The sequence below is a fragment of the Ochotona curzoniae genome, unplaced genomic scaffold (genome assembly GCF_017591425.1).
Source record: "Ochotona curzoniae isolate NIBS_2020 unplaced genomic scaffold, NIBS_Ocur_1.0 contig_291, whole genome shotgun sequence".
Taxonomy (NCBI): domain Eukaryota; kingdom Metazoa; phylum Chordata; class Mammalia; order Lagomorpha; family Ochotonidae; genus Ochotona; species Ochotona curzoniae.
The window spans coordinates 4,915,953-4,936,694 of NW_024465649.1; the positions used below are offsets into that span (position 1 = coordinate 4,915,953).

At 42.8% G+C, this 20,742-nt stretch overlaps 1 protein-coding gene across 4 annotated transcripts; it reads right to left on the reverse strand.

The window, feature by feature from the left end:
- Positions 1-408: 408 nt before the first annotated feature.
- On the reverse strand, positions 409-11,832 carry USP1 (ubiquitin specific peptidase 1). Of its 4 annotated transcripts, none has more exons than XM_040978442.1 (9): positions 11,103-11,832; positions 9,052-9,290; positions 8,137-8,257; positions 7,403-7,507; positions 6,450-6,610; positions 4,820-5,511; positions 3,886-4,056; positions 3,248-3,449; positions 409-1,841 (listed from the first exon to the last, which is right to left on the reverse strand). In XM_040978442.1, exons 2-9 carry the CDS (start codon positions 9,219-9,221, stop codon positions 1,109-1,111), a joined length of 2,355 nt encoding a protein of 784 aa, XP_040834376.1. In that variant the 5' UTR covers positions 9,222-9,290; positions 11,103-11,832; the 3' UTR covers positions 409-1,108. The 4 variants fall into 4 exon arrangements, with proteins under 4 accessions (XP_040834376.1, XP_040834373.1, XP_040834375.1 ...); XM_040978439.1 differs by having other exon boundaries at positions 7,403-7,522; positions 11,103-11,201; XM_040978441.1 differs by lacking the exon at positions 11,103-11,832 and adding an exon at positions 10,233-10,254 and having other exon boundaries at positions 7,403-7,522.
- Between the last annotated feature and the right edge of the window lie 8,910 nt (positions 11,833-20,742).

The window sequence follows — 20,742 nt, forward strand, 5'->3', positions numbered from 1 at the left end:
TAACACTTATATATTGGTCAGAATAATTTTGAACAAATTTTAGTATCAAGAATGTTCTTTAACAAGTCATAAGATGATTGATTCATCTGCTAACAAAGTGAAAACTTAACCAGGTTTTAGGTGGACTCAAAGCATCGTAAGTTCTCCAGTTTGGGATTCTATTAAGTACTATATCCATATAAAGGACAACTAGAATGCAACAATTACTATAAACATCTTAAATATGACAACCTGATGGATTAAGCATTTCTCTTCTGTGAAAAGTTCTCCACCTCCACTGTGAGAAAAGGTTCACTATCACACCAAGGTAATTGTGCATGTTTACTCGTTTTAATAAACATACACGTTAAGATGAATCAGCTGTATTTATAATAGAACTATGAAAGTAAAAACTCAAGTATTTGTATACATATTTGTTAAACAGTTCAAATTTTATTGACCTCCCAGTTTTTTTTTAAAAAAAGTTAAATTTAGGTCATATCTAAGTTTGATGTACTATATACAGATCATGCAGAGTATGGGTATGAAGAGATAGAAATTGGTAGAGTACAGGATCATCTTACATACATTTTTGAGAAGATTTCAGAGACTGTCCAGGTTTTTGGAGACACTTGAAAGGGTCAAGGCACAAATTATACATCATTGTGAATATACACATTCTAGACTTTGTGCCTTTGATACAAACTGATATAAAACTAATTAAACTGATGAAATTCTACTTCTTCGGTGAAAACCATGGGACCTATAAAACATCATGTAGGTAATTACTCCAAAATATGGAGAATACAACTACAAGCACTTTATTTTAAAAAGCAAACACAAAAGGTCAGTGTAAATCCAAAAGTACGTAAATGCTTCCATTACGAACCTACTTAAGCTTGTTCCCAGAAGCTAATGTGTCACTAGTCTCTACAAAGGAAAATGAATCCTAAAAAATTAACATGGTTTTCAGTAATTCAAATTTCCGCTATCAAAAAACCTAGAGACCAATAATATCCAGTAACTGCAAAAGATAAGCTAAAAGACTCTTTCATGTAATCAACTTTACCAATGTTTGTCCAGGTCTGTTTAATATACAATATATATGTACAATGAAAATATGTTTACTCTATAATTTCTTATAAAACAGTAAGTAAGGAGTAGATGTAGGAGATGTTGAAGGGGAAAGAGAATTCAGAAAGTCCTTTTCTTCAGTAACTTTCACTTCAGAATCGTCAAAAAGCAACCACTTTCCCTCATACTCCTTTAAGCTTTGCACTATGTATGAAATCTTGTTCTCAAATCCACTAATGTTAACGCCTGTTTGGTCACTGGAGTCCTTGTTTCCATCAGACTCACGAGTCCCGTTAGGACTGTTAGTGTCCGAATTTCTATTTTCAGCAAATGCTGTACTGGTAACTTTGTCAGGATTAGCTGCTTTACTGTGAAGCTCATAATCCGTCTTGCTCTTTTGTCCTCCGAGAAGTCCAACAGCTTCCACATTTTTTTTGTTCAAAGCTTTACTTGGCTGTGTATTTCCACCAACTCTAATGGACACTTCTTCATCATAATTTTCAGCCACACCCCTTGCTTCCTCCTCATTCAATGGTTCTGGCTTACCTATTTCACACATTTGGTCAACCATAAAATTTCCCTTATCTAGTTCTAAACTGTTAAGGTCTGTGACTTTAACAGAAGCAGTGTAATGCCCACTACTAATTGTAATTCCACTGTGCATCACAACTGCAAATAATCCATAGCTGTCATTAGTTGGTTTTGTGCTCCACTCTTCTAGTGACAATTTAAGAGGTGTCAGTAAAGGCGTGTTGATCTTGGAAAGTCCACCACCGTAACAATCAAACCTTTGGGAGGAAAAGAAACAAGGTTTCCTGTGGTTAAACATTTCACATGTGTGTTTACTCATTTTTATTTATTTGAAAGGCAAAGAGAGAAAAAGAAACTATGAATTATTTCATCTGCTGATTCACTCCCTAAATGCCCACAAGGGCAAAGTCTAGGCCAGGCTGAAGTCAAGAGCCAGACACTTCCTCCAGGTCTCCCAAGTGAATGGCAGGGTCTAAAGTACATGAGTCACTGGCTGCCTCCCTGGTGCAACAACAGGAAGCTGGATTCACAGGTCAAGGTGAACTCAACACACTCTGCTGTGCAACTCTGGAGCTCCAAACTGCAGTGGCTTCAACTACTGGACCATAACATACACATCCATTGTAAATTCAAAATTTAAAATTTTGTACCCAACATGAAACAAAGTGAAAGTCTAAATGAACCCTTAATATTAACTGCTCATAGGGATAGATTAGAAAGTAGAAGACTCCAAATCTGAGTAATTCTGAGTAAGTTACACACATACTGAAATTAGTGCCAAATATTTAGGTATTTTAGATTATCTTTTCTTTGTCTAGGTTGTAAGAAAACAGGTGAAATTTTCAGAAAACTGAACTTGAAATCAAGTTTTATCAAACCACAGGAATAAAAATGAGCATCATAGAAGGATGAGCACGTGGTGTAGCATTCCTGGGATACCCCCATTTCATAACAAAGTAGTTCCAGCTCTATTCCCATTCCAACTTCCTGCTAATGTGCATCCTAGGAGGCAGCAAATGATGGCTCAGACAGTTGGGTGCCTCCACCTACAAGTGGAGTTTCAGGCTTCTGGACCTGGCTCAGGCTCTACTGCAGTAAAGTATTGTCCAAGTAAAGTCCACCAAGTTTTTAAAGATTGTCTTTTTTTGCATAATAAAGTGCATAAAAGCTTCTCAAAGTTCTTACTGCAACCTGAAACAAGTCATGATGTACACAGGAGTAACGCCTACAATGCCATGTGACAGAAAAAAGTTTTCATATTGATTTTTAAAGTAACTTTTAGACCTATGAATTCTCAACTACAGAAGAACTTTTTCAATGATTAGTTGGATTTCCTGGCTTACTCAAAAACTGAAAAGATTTTTTGCCTTTCTGACTCTCAAATTTAATGCATACAAGATTTATTATCAGCTTTAGTCAGTTTTACTAAAACTGAATTCAAGTATAACGATTTAAAAATGTATTAAGAAATAATGAGTATGTATTGATACTAAAAGGACTTAAACATGCATTTTTACAGGGAAACTGTTTAATACAAGAAAAAACTTTCAAGGCAATATTTACAAATTCATTTCAGTACTCTTATATTCATACTGTTAAGTACTGTAACAAAACCTCCAGAACAGTTTATTTTCTTCATATATCTTTTATTTGTAATACTCACTCCAAGCCACTAGCAGCAAAGCACTTCAAATGAATAGTGATAACTTCAGGCATTTTATCAAACAAAAGACTTCGTTCAGCTTCAGTATAATGATGGCAATTTTCACAGAAATATTTATCTTCTCCCACAATCCTTTCCACTGAAGCGAACTGTGAAATTGCCCATCTTAAGGTTTTCATTTCCGTTTTTGGTTCTGGAGAAACTACAAAGACAATCTTTTCACTTATAAATGTGAGACATTCAAAAATTAAGTCACAAAGTTACTATGCACAGAATTAGTATTCAGAGATTTTACTTTCAGAAACTACTTTTATAAATGTACACAACAATGTATGCCTCTTTCTTATCCAAAACTCATTTATGCCGTAGGGACAGTCGGCCTCATTAAGAGCCAAAGTGGTGGTGGGGGAGAGGGAGGCAAAGACTGGGTTTAAGATATAATGGTTTAGCCACTCTTCAGTAGACATGCTTACTCTTAAACAAGTGAGACGTGTTAAGCAGAAAGGTTGTACATTAGACCTACAGTTATTAGAAGCCAATTATTCCCTCTCTAAACACCTAACACGTCAAGGAAACTATGCAGCTTTGAAGAAAACTGCAATTTTGCCATGGTCTACAAAGACTTAAATTTTGCTTACCTTCAGAATTCTCCTCCACTTTGGAAAGCTCATCTTCTTGTACTGGTACACTAATGTCCTGAAAATCTTCTCTTCTTTCTGTTAAACTTTCACATTCCAAGCAACGAGTCCTTAATACCAGCTGACCTTGAAATAACTTCTCTACTAGCTCAAAACCAATTTGCTCTGCACCTGAATTTAAAATAGGAAAAGTCAAGTCTACAGATTTTTTTCAGTATAGCCAAAATAACCAATCTGCCAGTTAAAGTGTATCATGAATTAAGAACCTCAATTTCATCTTCAGCTTATTAGCACTGATACCATGTTCCTGAAATACAGACTTCCTTTAAAAAATGCTTGTTACTATGAATTATTAAAAGCTAATTTTATCTTAATTCCCGTCCCTAAGACACCCCGTACAGAAATAACCAGAATAAAGTTGGCACTTTTATGAAACTTCACCGTATTAATAGATTTTCTCTGAAATATGCAGATCTGAACAAAACTGTGCAGCCAAAATCAAAGGAGGCATAACTACAGAGTCCACTGCAAAACTTCAAAAATTTTATTCTATGCAATTTCCTTCATGCGTTTACACCAAATTTTGCATAGACAAAGGAAATGAGTTTTCCTACTCAAACATGCTCATGTTCCCAAATTAACATTAGATGCATGTAATAAATTAAAGGATCTTTTAAAAAGTCCACGGGGAAAAAAATCCTCACATATTTAAAAAATTTTTATGCCAAAATAAGCTTTTAAATTCCATTTCCAAACTTTCTGAATTGTCCTTGTTTGTCTACAAACATCTAAGAACAATGTTGAAAAAAAATCACAGTTCCGTTAAATTTCCTTCAAACAAAAATTTTAGCCATACAAACTATGCTGCAAAGTATTGTAATTCCATAGCTGTGACTACTCCCTCCCTATATCGAAGGCTGCAAATTATACTGACCTTTGTTTATGGGCTTAGCTTCACTAGCATTTACAGGTGTAACCTTATTTCCTGGAGACTCAAGACCAGAAACGTAAGTTGTGTCATCAGTTTCACACTTCTCCAGATCCTCTTCGAGATCACATTCATTTTCTTGAGACTGTCCTTTGGCTCCTTGGTTTGTTGTTATTTTTCCCAGACTACAGAATTTAGAAAGAATGCTGGGTTGCTTAGCTGATGACTTTAACCAATTTATTTTTACTCTTGATTTCTTTTGTGAGGGTCTTGCACTCTCATTTTCAGAAATACACTTGGAAATTACTTTAGAAGGAACCTCCAACGTATCCCCTACAGCTTTTCTTTTGGATCTAGTTTGTCTCTGGTTCTCTTCCAATGACTGGTGTTCCTTGGACGTTTTAACTTTTTTCTTCAAGTTACCAAATTCAGAGTCACTTTTTCTTTTTCCGTTTCCTTTTGGGAGCTTTTCTTTACAGTCCTCAGCATTCCTCATGCTGTCAGCCTCCACACTGTTAAGATCACGCACTTCCTCTTTCTGATCAGGTTTTTCTTCTATCTTAGTAGGTAATTCCGCATTATTTTTTACTTCTTCTTTTTTTAGGAGTTGGCATGTTTCTTGAATGTTTCCCAAAATACACTGTAATACTTCTTGTGCATCATGCTGTAAATATCCTTCATACATAGGGTTGAGTTCCCTATAAACAGAAATTTTCATTTCACCTATTCTAGTTTTGAAGACACAGGACATAAACTCTTAGGTAAGAATTCATTCACAGGAACATCACAACTGCTTCATTTTGAAACTTCTATTACAACAGTTCTTTAATTCCCCTTAAGTTAGAAATTGTTAATACTTGCGTGGTGTTTTACCATATGCCAGACAGATTGATTATCTATATGTGTATGTATGTATATATGTACACATATATTATAATCAAAATAATCCCATGAAATAGTTAAGTATTGTCATCCCAACATAAAGGGAACTAAACAGGCACAAAAAATTACATTGCCTGCCAAAGATCACAGAACTGGTGAATATGCACAGAACATTCAAACCTGCTCTTGGGCACCAACCTACCAATCTCTCTTAAAAAAGGCAGAGGAATGTAATTCATGTATAGATTCTTCAACTAAATGATTGTTTTTTTAATGATTTTTTTAAAAAAGGCTATTTTATCTATAACTTAAAAAAAGACAATCTAATCCAATGAATTCATTGCCTAAGCACACGTAACTAGAATATCTGGAATTCACAGTTCCTATACATAGTAATTCCTCATATGAAATCTTTATGATCACATGTATTTTCAGAATCCAGAAATTTTCAGATTTCAATATAATATGGCACATAAACACAATACATATCACCAATATGAGCCAGTATTCCAATTCAACTTTATTTCTCAAAAAAAAAGTTTACTCTAAAGATTATAAATAATCTCGTTCAAATTTCATGTAATGAATTTAATACCAAATTTATGAAAAGATTTTCCATTCAGAGCCTCTGGGATATAAAAGACTATCAACCTGGAATGGGATTTTTCTTGCCCTTTATTCTTACTCGATCACTCTCCTTCAAAGAAACAATCAGTTAAAATGGAATCCTAAAATCGTTATTAATAGGCTATACCTGAGTGTGTTAAGCAGTCGCCTCGGTTGAGTAGCAAGTTCATCAGTATATTTCTCTGGATTTAAGAGAAAACTAGCCTGAAGTTGTTCAACTGAAATTATTAAGGACTGTAAACTGCATATCAGTTCATAACTTGCCAAAGAATCTTCTTTGCAATTTCCCTGTCAAGAGAGAATGCCCAAACTAGTTATTGTCATTTTTTTAAAAATTTATTTTTATTAGAAAGTCAGATATATAAAGAGGAAGAGAGACACAGGCAGATCTTCCATCTGTTGATTCACTCCCCAAGCAGCCACAATGGCCGGAGCTTGCCGATCCGAAGCCAGGAGCCTGGCGCCTGTTCCAGGTCTCCCATGCGGGGGCAGGATCCCAAGGCTTTGGGCTGTCCTCAACTACTTTCCCAAGCCACAAGAAGGAAGCTGGATGGAAAGCAGGGCTGCCTGGATTAGAACCAGTGACCATATGGGATCCCAGCATGTGCAAGGCAAGGACTTTAGCCACTAGGTCACTCCGCTGAGCCCTTATTTTCATTTATAAACAAAGTATCTTCCCTCTTTTTTGTTCCACTACACATCAGCTTTTCTAAATCCCATTATACTACTAATTTCCAAGAGGATTTTTTGAAGTTGCTTTCTATTTGGATCCTAATGGCTTTCAAATTGTGGAAATCAAGCATTTCTTTAAATATACCCAGTTAAATTTTAAATCCCAACCTAACCCAAAAACAATTGTGAATACAGATTAATGACAAGTCTGGTAGCAAAAAACCCTAGAAAAAAACCTAATTATCATATTAGCATTAAAAATAATTGCCCAACAATACAGAATACTGTGAATTCTTACTTACAATTAAGATAACCTTTTTGTCATCCTTCATCAAAACCCTCTTGCACATTACTGTGTTTCTATAAAAGTGGGTTTCTGGTAATTAAACACTACTTTCTGTGTTTTACCTTATCTCTTTGATTGGCTTCATCTTTTAAAGCTTCTTTCTTCCTTGAAATAATATTAAATAAGTGCTTTACTCCAGATTTAAAACCAGGACAAAAATATAACACCTGTGGAAAGCAAGACTGTCTAAATGTTTACTGAACAAATATAGCATACCCCAAATCATGAAATCACAGCAGTGCATTCTGTGCAGAACTTTGAACATGCATTAGTTAAAATCTGGGACTAAATTTTTGTCTTCCCTCCACAAAACATTGGGCTGATTCATACAGTGCTTAAGGTGACAAGAACACAACATAATACAAATATAAATTCCAAGGGGTTAAGATAACATATCACCAGGATGTCAAGCAGAGAAATTAAAGGTTTGGCATCTTCTAATCAGCCAAAGTCTACTCAATTTAGTTTTCTCACCTTTATTTAGTGTATCACACCAGAAGATGATTTATTTACAATCAAAAAACAAATTCAGGATGGACAATAAAAGTCCTCCAGAAACCTGGAATTCCCAGTGGCATCAAATGGCCCATCCTTCTCTGCCTTACAGCTGCAATGGGGAACCCTTTCTCTGTAAGAGTCACTGATACTAATAATATCACTTGGAAACCACACAAATTATCAACAATTAGCCTTCTATAAATATTCTAGTCCTTCTTGCAGTTGCCTTGTCAGGGACAAACCAAATGAGTTTGTGTGGATTGGATGTTTCCCTCTTATAGCAAAACTGTCAGCTTACCTGGAGTATGCTATTAAGATAACAAGTATTGCCAAGATTATTCAGTCCCACAAACGGTAGTAAATTTTCTCTCTTCTCACAGTTTATAGGTGAAGACTGTGTTGCAGGTACAACTTGATCACTATTAAGCAGAAAGGAGAAAGGCGACTAGTAGTATCTTAAGAAAACAATGTTTTGTTTTTCCACAGAAGTTGTACAATAGGAAAAATACACAGATTTTATTCAGATGACCTGCAGCCCTCTTAGTCTTATACAGCTACTAGCTATTGTTACTTGGTACCTCAGTGATAAACAGGAATGCTGATACAAGTTCACATATCATCTCTGTACCTGATGACCTACAGAAACTAGCAAACTCTACACGGGACCCAAATACACTTTGGGGCCACCTAGTGGAGTGCCCATTTGTTGAATACAAACCTAGTGTCAACTTCAGCTAGAGAAAACTTTCCTAAAAAAGCATAGTAGCATTCACAAAGATACTATCTGCATCAAAAGCAGTTAAGCAGAGTTTGCAACTGTTATTTCTCCAACAGGTGTATGAATAGTTGTGAGTACACAGCTATTATGACTAAGGTTAAATATCAGAAAACTGTCAAACTTCCTACATCCAAGGACTACCTACTTTCCTACACCTACATAATGTTTAAATTATGAATAACTTTAGTTCATAACTATTTCTATAAGTTAGTCTAAATGGCTGAACACAACACTGATGCGCATTACAGATATGAGCGTATCGTAGGAAACCCCAGTCACCTCTGTTCCTAGCACACACTGCCACACCTGCGTTCCTTCATGTCCCTGTTTCTGTGGCACTCTGCGGGCTATGAGGGGGGCTTGGAGGGATCACCCAAGTCCACTACTTGATGCAGAATTTGTCAATGTGTAAAAATACACTTAAAAAATACATACATTTCAGAGCCTCTATATTCAGAAGCCTTTTCTTCACTCTCTTGAGAATCTGTAAAATCCAAGGCTCTCTTGGTTTCCTTTTTCTGAAAAAACTTCAAGGAAAGTCTGTTTTTCTTGGATGGACTGCCTCTTGAAAGCCCATTACTTTCACTAGGTATGACACCAGGCATTTTCTCTTCAAATCCCAATGAGTTGACAGGAATTAATATACAGAGGGCGGTTGTAATCACCAATAATATCTATTAATCACAAAACAGAAGTTTCATTAGTTCTGTAATAGGCAACAAAATCTTCAACTCTGAAAACAAATTCACCCAGGAAGTAGTTCAAATTGGAACTTTCTATTTAAAAACCTAATGCTTGACAACAGATGATAATGTTTACTGCTAAAGTACCGGCCACACTGTCCTTTAAACTTTCTTAGACAATATAACATGAAGGGGCACCCTCAAAAATAACCTTTTTAGTAGACCTGCAGTGAATATTATCAAAGAAGAGTGTAATTTTCCATTATAATTCATGCTAAAACGTTTACAAAGTGCCTATCATAGCCAAACCTAGATTAGGAAGCAGACGAACAGAAAAACAACGTAGTTCTGGGAACTAACGAGTCCTCCCTTTAACCTCTAGTTAGCAGGAATATAGGAATAAAGTCAAACGTTCCAAGTGAAACCCACAGGCATACAGGTCTCACGTCAGTCACACCTAAAGCCTTCAGAGTAAAACGGAACGGCTGCACTGTGTATAGTAAATTCACAGATGCCAGTAGCAACCCCCGAACTTCTTAAAATTGTTTTTTTTTTTAAGTGCTGAGTAGGAAAAATAGATGATTTGGCTTCTCTTCTGCAGTCTTATTTTTTCACAAGTAAAACTTCTAGATGATATAAAGCAGCACTTGTGGTTTTTTCACTGGGAAATGGGGGGGAGGATCGGATTTGAGCACTTCCGTAAACTTACTTAGAACCTAAAAAACTAGAGCAACGAGTTTCAAGTGTAAACACGGCGTAGTAAGAGGAGCTACAAGAAACGCACCCAAGTTCCATTCGGAAGCATTTCATTCAACTGACTAGGAATTCACAGCCCGAACACAGCAGCGAAACCACTTTCCTGGAAAGTCGACCAACCTCCCCGCACTGTCTCCAGCCCAGCTCACTCAGAACGCTCAACCAGCCAGCGCTCACCCGGCACGGATCTCCCAGTACTGACGCTTCTCGTAAAAAGGTTCAGAAGAGCCACCAGAACAGCCGACAGAAGCCGGCTTCTCTCAGTGGCAGAGCGGACCCACAGACTGCTCCAGCGGCGGACACCCCGGACCCCAGAGCCAGGATGCCAACCTGCGCGTTATCCAGGACGCCACGCCGGCCAGGGCATCACTTCTTGTTCCTGGTCTCCTAACCCGGGCGGAGAGGTTCTATCCAAACCTCTAACTAAATCCACTTTCTCCTCTAAATCCTCTTTCGCAGAACACAATGCCTCCCACACGAAACACTCTTTAACAAGTGACAGCAAGAACACCCAGTCCCACTTGCTTCAAATTCGTCCCCTCGCCAGAAGACATGACTCAGTTGCTGCTTTCCAAGGAGAATCGTAAAACCCTCCCGAACAACATCTCTGCTGAAGTTTTAAGACACGTGGCGTTCTTAACTGAGAAAACTCTTAAGTGCGAGAAAAACGCGCGCTAACATTTCGCAACTGCCTACCCAGGACAACGACAGGGCGAAACATCCCCCCTTCTCCCTGTCGGCCACCGCGGCAGAGAGGGAGCCGAGGAGGCGGGCCGCCACTGCGCCGGCGACCGTGCCCTTCGGCCGGCTCGGGGCGCGGCGGGAGGCGGCGTCCTCGGCCCCGCGCCCCCGCAGCTGGCCTGCGCACCGCACCTGCCTCCCCGAGCCACCCCCGGCCACCGCGGGAGCGCACGCCCGCCAGCTCGGCCAGCGTGCAAGACCCAAACGGCGTGCGGTCCTCGCCCCGCAAAGCCCCCCGCTAACTCGGGTGTGCGCCCAACTTGCCTCGGCGCAGGACACGCCGGCCCCTTCTCAGGCCCTCCTCACCTGGTCATGGCCCAGACGCGGTCCGCGGCGCTGACGCCGGCGTGTCCCACCGGGAAGAGTGTGGGTGCGACAGGTCAGTCCCCTGTCCCGACCCCGCAAAGTCCCCGACCCAAGAAAAAGCTGGCCGCTCGCCCTCCCCGCGGGGGAGTGACCATCCACGGCCAAGAGCGGGAAGCCGGGCCGCCGCTCGCTCCCGTCCGGTGCCGGCACCCCACTACATGCCCGGAGCGCCGCCCGCCCCGGCTGGCACGGAGCGCCCCAAGCTGCGGCCCCGCTCGCCAAGCGCCGGAGCCGCGAGGGTCTCCCCCACTCCACCGCCGAGGGGAACTTGGCGCGTTTTCCTCAGGCTCAGGACCCCCGTGTGTTAGCCTCCGCCCGCGCCAGCACTGCGCTGGAAGGTGGCGTCCTTCGAAAATGCCGGTCCTCGTCGCCACGCTGCACAGACGCCAAAGACCAGGGCCGCCTCGCGGCCGCCCCTCGCCCCCGGCGCGCACGGGCTCCGGAACCCGCTGGAACGGTAGCTCCCCCAAGATCCTAACGGGTTCCGACTTTCAAAGAGCGCAGGCAGAGTCTCGGGCAGCTCGCGCGGGTCCTCGCTGAGGGCGCGCACTGGACGCCTGCCTGGCGGGCTCGAGCTTCACACCCCCTTTTTTTTTTTTTTTTAACCATTCGTGCGCGCGAGTTACGAGTACGGGTCGGGAGACGGGACAGAGGGAAGAAGGGCCGGGCCCTCTTGCTCCCTGGTGCTCAAACCCGCCAATCCGTGACGAACCGGCCCCGAGACCTCACGCCCCTCCCGGCCCAGGGGGAGCCAATCAGAAGTGCCCAGACGAAAGCTAGCTGGTTGTAGGAAGTCTAGCCAATACCAAAAAGGAAGAAAACGCTCGGTCCAATCCTTGTCAGCTCTCCAGAGCGTTCCTCAGGCGCGGCTCCCCGCCTCCCGCGCTCATTGGCGCCCGCGTGCGCGCTTCGCCGCGACTGTTAGAGCCGAGCCGTGCGTCGTGCGCGTCCCGCGCGTCCCGCGCCCGCCGAGGCGCGGCCTGAGGAACCCGGCGCGCGCGCCCCGCCCCGCTCTCTTGCGTACACACTCGGGCGGGGTTACCAAGGAGACCGGCGTCTGGAAACGGAGAGCGCTCTTGCCTTCCGCTACGGCGCCCCGGCTTTCTTGTTCTGGGTCGCAGCCTTGGCCCGCAGGGGGAAAAAATGTTTTTTTCTCGTCCGGAGGAAACAAGGCGCTGCGGCGGAAAACAGTAAAGCCTTGGCTGGATGCTGGAGGGCTGAGCCCCCTCCGCAGACCCTGGGCTCCCCTCGCGCACCCGGCTTGGCCGGTGCAGGTGACGCGCACGCAGCGGCAGCGACAGCCCATGTGGTTCTGTGCACTCCGAGGCTCAAAAGCGCTGAAGCCGGCGCCTGTGTGTGTGTACATTTGCCTCTGGGACGTTACCTCAGCACAGGTATTTGAAGAATTAAGCAGGAAAAGTTTAGTCCAATTCCATTCTTTCAAGGATTGTTCCTGCTGTGTACTGCCCGGGCATTTTTCAAAGCACAAGACCGCGGCGTGAATGAAATAACATTCCCTACCCTGAAACAGTTTCACATCGTAGGAGAGGAAGACAGATGTTAAAATACTCGCACATTCTAGAAGTGGTGGGGGAAGTGCGGTTTTAGGTAGTTTAGTCCGGAAAGCTCTTATGGAGCAGCGAGCCTGAGAGGTAAGGAAGCGGAGAATGGTCGCTGCAGAGACAGCAGCCAAGTACAAAGTGCTTCAGTGCGTTTGGCGTTCTGGAAGGTGAGGAAGCTGGGCACCTGAGAGCCTGGGTGGAAAGGCTGCACAAGCGTTTAGCACAGTTGGCTGGGTTCCCATGGAGCAGGCCAAGCTGGAAGGCGCCGGATGTTCCTTGGCTGGGGAGGGGGAGGGTTTGTGAAGTGGCTGCCCCACTGTGAGTAAACTATTGACCTTGAGGGATGCAAGCGGGAAAGTCCATTAGGAGACTGGTTTAGTAGGGCGGCAGTAAATTATGACTTGTAATAGCGTGTTGGCTAAGGAAATGCTGAGAAAATGAAATCTAAGATACTTTATGTGTGTGTATGCGTGAACATAGAAATCTGTGCACATAAATGCACATACACAAAAATATATGACAGTCATTAAGATGGACTGCCCAGATAACAATAGCTGAGACTGTCGCACCAAACCCAGGAGCTTGGAACTCAATTCCAATTTCTCCTATGTGTGGGAACCCTCTCCTGCTGCCTTCCTGGGTGCCACATGAGCACGGCACTGGGATCAAACTCAACTACTGTGAAGGCCAGCCACCCCCATCCCCCGCCCCATCTTAACCACCTAGCCAAACACCTAGGATTTTGTTTGCCCCCAGGACATATTAGGAAGTATACGACAAGCTTTGCTGTAAATACAGTAAGAGACCAAAAGATGACAGTTCCTCAACCCAAGCAGCCAGATAGTTTGGTCCTTGCTTAAGCACAACACCACTTCTACTAAATTCAGAGGAAGGGTTCATGTTTCTTAGATGCAGTAAGGTTGAGATGCCTGTTTCTTTTTTTAAGACTTATCTATTTTAATTGAAAGATTTAAAGAGAGAAGGAGAAACAAAGAGAAAGATCTACTGACTGGGCCTGGCATGATAGGGTAGTGGTTAAACTCCTCGCCTTGCATGTGCCAGGATCCCATATGGGTGTCGGTTCTAATCCTGGCAGCTCCACTTCCCTTCCAGCTCCCTGCTTGTGATCTGCAGAAAGCAGTCGAGGACGACCCAAAGCTTTGGGACCCTGCACCCACATGGGAGACCCAGAAGGGCTCCTGGCTCCTGGCTTCTGATTGGCTCAGTTCCAGCCATTGGGCCACTTGGTGAGTGAATCATCGGATGGAAGATCTTCCTCTCTGTCTCTCCTCCTGTCTGTATATCAGCCTTTCCAATAAAAAAATAAATAAGTAAATCTTAAAAAAAAAAAGTCTACTGGCTGGAGTCCTCATCATACACGCACCAGGATCTTATATAGGTGCTGGTTTTAATCCAGGTTGTTCCACTTCCATCCAATTCCCTGCGACCTGGGAAAGCAATAGAGGATGGCCCTAAGCCTTGGGACCCTGCACCCGTGTGGAAGACCTGGAAGAAACTCCTGGCTTTGGTTTCGGATTGGCTCAGTTCTGGCAGTTGAGACCACTTGGGGAGTGAATCAGCAGATGGAAGATCTTTCCCTCTGTCTCTCCTTTTCTCTCTAAATCTGACTGGGCACAACTACCCAGCTCTTAATGACTGCTGATGTAGGAACATCTGAAACAAGGGGATTAGTAGACGGGCAGCATTCCCAAACCTCCGTGGCAGCCTTCAATGAGCACCAGGCATCTCTCCGTCTCGGGCTTCACGGACACTGCGTTCTGTGGGCAGTACTTCCATTTCCAAATGTAGAAGTATTTGAAAGGCTGGCACCATGTGCAACAGGCTGATCCTCCACCTTTAAGCGCTGGCATCCCTTATGGGCACCGGTTTCTAGCCAGCTGTTCCACTTCCCATCCAGCTTCCCGTTTTGACCTGGGGAAATAGAGGAGAAAAGCCAGGTCCTCGGAAGCCTGCCCCCCACATGGGAGACCAGAGGAAGCGCCTAGCTCCTGGCTTTGGATTGGTGCAGCTCTGGCCATTTGCGGAGTGAACTAGCAGGTGGGAGATATTTCTATATCTGTCTCTTCTCTCTATAAATCCAACTTCCAGAAAAAAATAAATCATTTTTTAAAATTACAAAAAAAGAGAAACAGTTGAGTTTCTACATCCCTTCCAGACTCCGAATTACAGGAGTTTGTGATTTCTGCAGCTGCACAATTGTGTTCCTTTCTGTTTGCAAATTGGCTTATTGGGGCATGAGTTCTTTCATAGAATTTTGTTTGCAGTGTCAAGAAAAAAACCAGAAAGTGCTAAGTTTATCAACTTTTCCAATCATTTCCCTTCATATCACAATTTTGCTTGACAAAATTGTAATCTACTTTCTCAAGTTCACAAAAAGTTTACCAAATATCTTGCAACTGTATGAGCAGGATCACCAGTTCCCCCACCTTGCGGTAAAAGAGTGTTTGCCACTTACCACCCAAATGCTTCCACTAAACCAACACATTTCTTTTCAAGCTGTTATTTATACAACCATTTAACTCTTCAAATCCTATGCGTGTATAACTTGGAAGAAAACAAACTTTTTTGCACCACTCTACCAGAATTGTTTTGAAAGGTCAGAGCAAATAGGCTTATGAGGAGGAAGACTGTGTTGGATAGACATGAAAATTCTTCCTACCTTGAAACATGAAATACAAGCCGTGGCCCTTGGGCCTTGGCTGGCATTTTTTTTTTTAAAGATTATTTATTTTACATTTCAAAGTCAGATATACAGGGAGGAGAGACAGAGAGAAAGATCCGTCCGGTGATTCACTCCCCAAGTGACCGCAATGGCCGGTGCTGCGCCGATCCGAAGCCGAGAACCAGGAACCTCTTCTGGTCTCCCACGCGGGTGCAGGGTTCCAAGATTGCTTTCTCAGGCCACAAGCAGGGCACTGGATGGGAAGTGGAGCTACTGGGATTAGAACTGGCGCCCATATGAGATCCCAGTGCGTTCAAGGCAAGGACTTTAGCCGTTAGGCCACGCTGCCGGGCCCAGCTAGCATTTTTTAAAATGGCAGCTAGCATTGAAAATGTTGGTGAAACTTCTATGCAGTAATTAAACAATAAAGATTACTTCATCAAGCTAAAGTCTGCTCATAAAGTGAAATGTACTCAGCTTTAGGATTTTAGATTCTTTTTATAGATGGGAGGACCTCTCCTGCCTGTGAAAGGAATTTCTTGCCCCTCTTCCTGCGGCTTTGGGAGCAATTTCGTGTTGTCTGAATGTCCAGTAAGTGGGTGGGTGCTGAGGGGGCAGCAGGAAGTCTCACGGGCCTATTTATATTTCACAGGAAGAAAGTCTTATACCATTATTATTCCCTCTATCCTCTTTGTATTTAACTCACCCTGAAAGAGACCAACAATTAAACTTCAATAGCAGTGTTTTTTATTCTTTAAATAAAATTTACTTCCATAAAGTGTTAAAGATTTTGAGTATCATAATGGACCCATGGCTTTTTCAGTCTTGTTTTAATTAAGCGCAACTTATTTCCTCTTTGAAGGAAAAAGTCTTTACAAGTCAGCTTTCAAGAACTTTTAAATCAGCCTCTGTGTCCCATTCTGGTCCTTTCCTTCTAGCAAATTCAAGTCTACTTTTCAGAAATGTTCTTGTTAACTTACAAATGGATTGCTTTGCTTGTGTTATATGCTTAAGCTACAGTGATTACATTACAGTTACCATGTTTAAATGTTTATAAGCCTTAACTTTAGAAAATAATCGTTACAACTTATTTATTTAGTTGAATGGGAGAGAGGAAGGAAGGAACAAGAGATCTTGCTTCCATTGGTTCACTCCCCAGATGGCCCAAATGTCCAGGGACAGTCCAAAGCCAGGAGCCAGAGGTTCCGTCGAAGTCTCAAATATGGGTGCAACAGCACAAGCACTTGGGGTGTCTTTCACTGCTTTACCTAGCACATTAGCAGAAAGCTGTATTAGAGGTGGAGCAGCTGCATTTCAAACCAGCACTGCAATATAGGGCACAGGCATCAAAGGTGGCAGCATAACTTACTGTGCTGCAACATTGGCACCTGAAAAGTAAATCATAAGCATATTATAACATACTATTCAATACATGTTTCTTGGCCATTTCATTTTCGACTCTAAACATTGGTCATGTATTTTTTTCTCTTTTTTTCCCCTTTTAATTTATTTATTTGAAAGATTATTACAGGGCCCGGCGCAGTGGCGCAAGTGGTTAAGGTCCTCGCCTAGCACGCCCGGGATCCCATATGGGCGCCGGTTCTAATCCCGGCAGCCCCGCTTCCCTTCCAGCTCCCTGCCTGTGGCCTGGGAAAGCAGTCAAGGACGGCCCAAAGCTTTGGGACCCTGCACCCGCGTGGGAGACCCGGAAAAGGCTCCTGGCTTGGGATCGGCATAGCATCGGCCCGTTGCGCTCACTTGGGGAGTGAATCATCGGACGGAAGATCTTCCTCTCTGTCTCTCCTCTCTGTATATCCTCCTTTCCAATAAAAAATAATAAAAATAAATCTTTTTTTTTTAAAAAAAAAGAAAGATTATTACAGAGAGAAAAGTAGAGGCAGAGAGAGAAGTCATCCATCTGCTGGTTCATTACCCAAATGATGGCCCCAGTGGCCAGTCCTGAGTTGATCTAAAGCTAGGAGTGAGGAGCTTCTTCCCAGCTTCCTACCTGGGTACAGGAGCCCAAAGACGTAGGTCATACTCCTGTGTTGCCCGGTCAGAGAGCCGGGTCAGAAGTGGAGCAACCAGGGCAGGAACTGGCTCCCATATGGAATACTGGTGCTTGCAGGAGGAGAATTGGGCTGCTACATCACTGTGCTGGATCCACATATTTTTTGATTACACAAGTATATGATTAGCTGTCAAGGTGATTGTAAGACCACTTTGCTGCATTTTTTTCATCTTTCTGATCAATTTCTGGAATTTGGTTTTGTGGAGGCCTTCATATAGAACCATCCCAATTTGGTGACCCAAACAATGTACTGTTCCCTGTGATATTCCATGTGGCTATAGGTTTCTTTCTTTCTTTTTTTTTTTTTTTTAAAGATTTATTTTCATTACAAAGTCAGATATACAGAGAGGAGGAGAGACAGAGAGGACGATCTTCCATCCAATGATTCACTCTCCAAGTGAGCACAATGGCCGGTGCTATGCTGATCTGAAGCCAGGCTCTAGGAACTTCTTTCAGGTCTCTCACACAGGTGCAGGGTCCCAAGGCTTTGGACCGTCCTTGACTGCTTTCCCAGGCCACAGGCAGGAAGTTGGATGGGAAGTGGAGCTGCTGGGATTAGGAACGGCGCCCATATGGGATCCTGGTGTGTTCAAGGTGAGGACTTTAGCCGCTAGGCCACTGCTCTGGGCCCATGTGCCTATAGGTTTCTATAGGTTTTACTCTCTCAGGGGCTGCACTTAGCTGTACCAGCCACCACTGTATTCCTGTGGTCCCCTCTGTATCCAGGAGGGCCAGATCAGGCTTCTGCAAAGGATGATGCTACAAGGCCTTGCCTGTATTATGCTTCTTAAGTGCTTTTTCCTTGGCCAGAGCAAAAACCACAGCCTCACGGAAGGTCAGCCCTATGTCTCTGGGCCATTCATAGCATATTTGTGCTATTTTAGTGCAATATCAGTTACTTGAAAAGAAGAGAAACTGCACTCAGGTGTAATCTAACAGATGACCTACTTATATAAAATTTCATGTGAAGTTTGGTCTACATTTCCTCTTAGCTTTGATAAATATATGTTATTTAGTATTATTTTTATCTTTTATCAAAGGTAGTTCAATATTGAGTGCCACTGTTTTCTTTTAAAAAGTCTTTAAACGAACTGTTGTTGTGATGCAGTTAAGCCACTGCCTGAGATGCCAGCACCCCATTTAAGTGCCCAGTTGAGTCCCAGCTGCTGTACTTCCCATCCAGCTCTCTGCTAATGCATTTGGGAAAACAACAGAAGATGGCCCAGATACTTGGACCCCTGTACCCATGTGGGAGATCCAAAAGAAACCAAGTAAATGTAGATTTAGGCCAATCCCTAAAATTCTCCCCCGTCTCTCCAAGCCAAGACCAAAGCAGAATGATTTTTGTTTTCTGCCTTTGTGGGAAAGATCCTGTCCCTCTGTTCCGTTTGCCGGGGGAAGTCTTTCCTGGAACACAACTTTTCTTGGAGTCTCTCTGTGTCATCCCTGCCCTGTGAGCCACATCCCTCGTGCGGTAGCACTCCTGGAGCTGCTCCTTGTATGTCTCTAAGGTATCTGATGATTTCACCTCGCACTTCTCCCACTGATTTCTACCGTTCCCTAATCTGCATCTTTCCTTGCTGTTAGGTCTCCACTTCATTCATGACTTCATTAGGTGCCCTTTCTGTCAGCATAGTTTTCAGTCTTCACTCTATTTTTGCACATTCCTGACAAACGTCTCTTGGTCTCTTTCACTGGGAATCATCCTCTCCTGGGCCATCACAGATGTCCTTCTAAACCACACATCTGTGCACAGTAATGTCCTAACTCCCATGTGTAACAGGCCCTGTTTTCCCCTGCAGTGTGGCAGCCCAACACTTCCCTCTTGCCACACTCCATTCCCTATGCTCCAAGTATATGGAGCTACTTGTAGTTTCCCTGCATGATTGATGCTGCTTAACAGCTCTGCAATTTCCACCCACACTCATTCATTTGTGCAGAATACTCCTTTGTGTTTTTTTTTTTTCCTGACCTGCCTATTTGTTAACCTTGAAAACTCCTTTTAAAATATCCAGTTCAGTTTTCGTAACAAACCTTTGTCCTTTTCCTCAGTGAAGCACAACTCATCAGCCTTGGCCACTGAATTCCAGCCCCTCTGCTGGTCCAGTGGTGTTACAAAGTAAGACCAAGATTCCCTGTTAAGAAATCAATTTTCCAGTAGAAGGCCTCCCCGAGTGTTGCAGGTGATCTTGCCATCTTCAAGTTATTATTTTCATGGCGCTAACTCTGTAACAGTGCTGTGTACCAGGTGTATAGTACTTTCTGGGCGTAGGTTTCCAGTTCTGTTGTGTTTCTATTTCTATTCCAAATTAACAATTTTTTCATTATTTTATGCAAAGGGTGGAGAATTCATGATTAAAAAAAGATTTATTTGTTTTTATTGGAAAGGTAGATTTACGGAGAGGAGAGACAGAAAGATCTTCCATTTGCTGGTTCACTCCTTAAATGGCCTCAACAGCTGGAACTGAGCCAATATGAACCCAGGAGTCAGAGGCTTCCTCCGGGTTTCCAGTGTGGTTGCAAGGTTCCAAGGCTTTGGACCATCCTCTGCTACTTTCCTAGGCCAGAAGCAGGGAGCTGAATGGCAAATTGAAGACCTGGGATACAAATTGATGAGTATATGGGATCCTGGCTCTTACAAAGGGAGGATTGACCCATTGTAATGGGCCTGAATTAGTGACCTTTTAATGAATCTGCAAGCTGGTGTTCTTTTAGAAAATGAACCCTGTGCAATTTCTCTTTGTACATATAGTGGACACTTAATAAACAAATGGATAAGCCTCGGCATTGTAGGAGAGTAAGTTAGACTACCATTTGGGATACTGGCACCCCTGCTGGAGAGCTGGTCCAAGCCCTGCTCCTCTGCTACTGATCTAGCTCACTGCTAATGTACCTAAGAAATAGCATATCATGGTTCAAGTACTTGAGATCTTGTCTGCCATGGGCCACCTGTGCTCAGGCCCATCAGCTGTTGCAGCCATTTGGGGAGCAAGCTAATGAATATGAGATCTCTCTCTAACTCTGCCTTGTAAATAAGTACATCTTAAAAAAAAAAAAAAAAAAAGGAAAGTTGGGCCCAGCAGTGTGCCTAGCGGCTAAAGACCTCACCTTGAACTGACTTTGTAATGAAAATAAAATAAATCTTTAAAAAAAAAAAAAAAGAAAGAAAGAAATGGGGAAATGAATAAATTCTTCCCTGTTCTGCCATTCTACAGTCCAGAAGTCACCCCCTGTCTAATGCCATGCAGACTCTTTCTGGTTAGC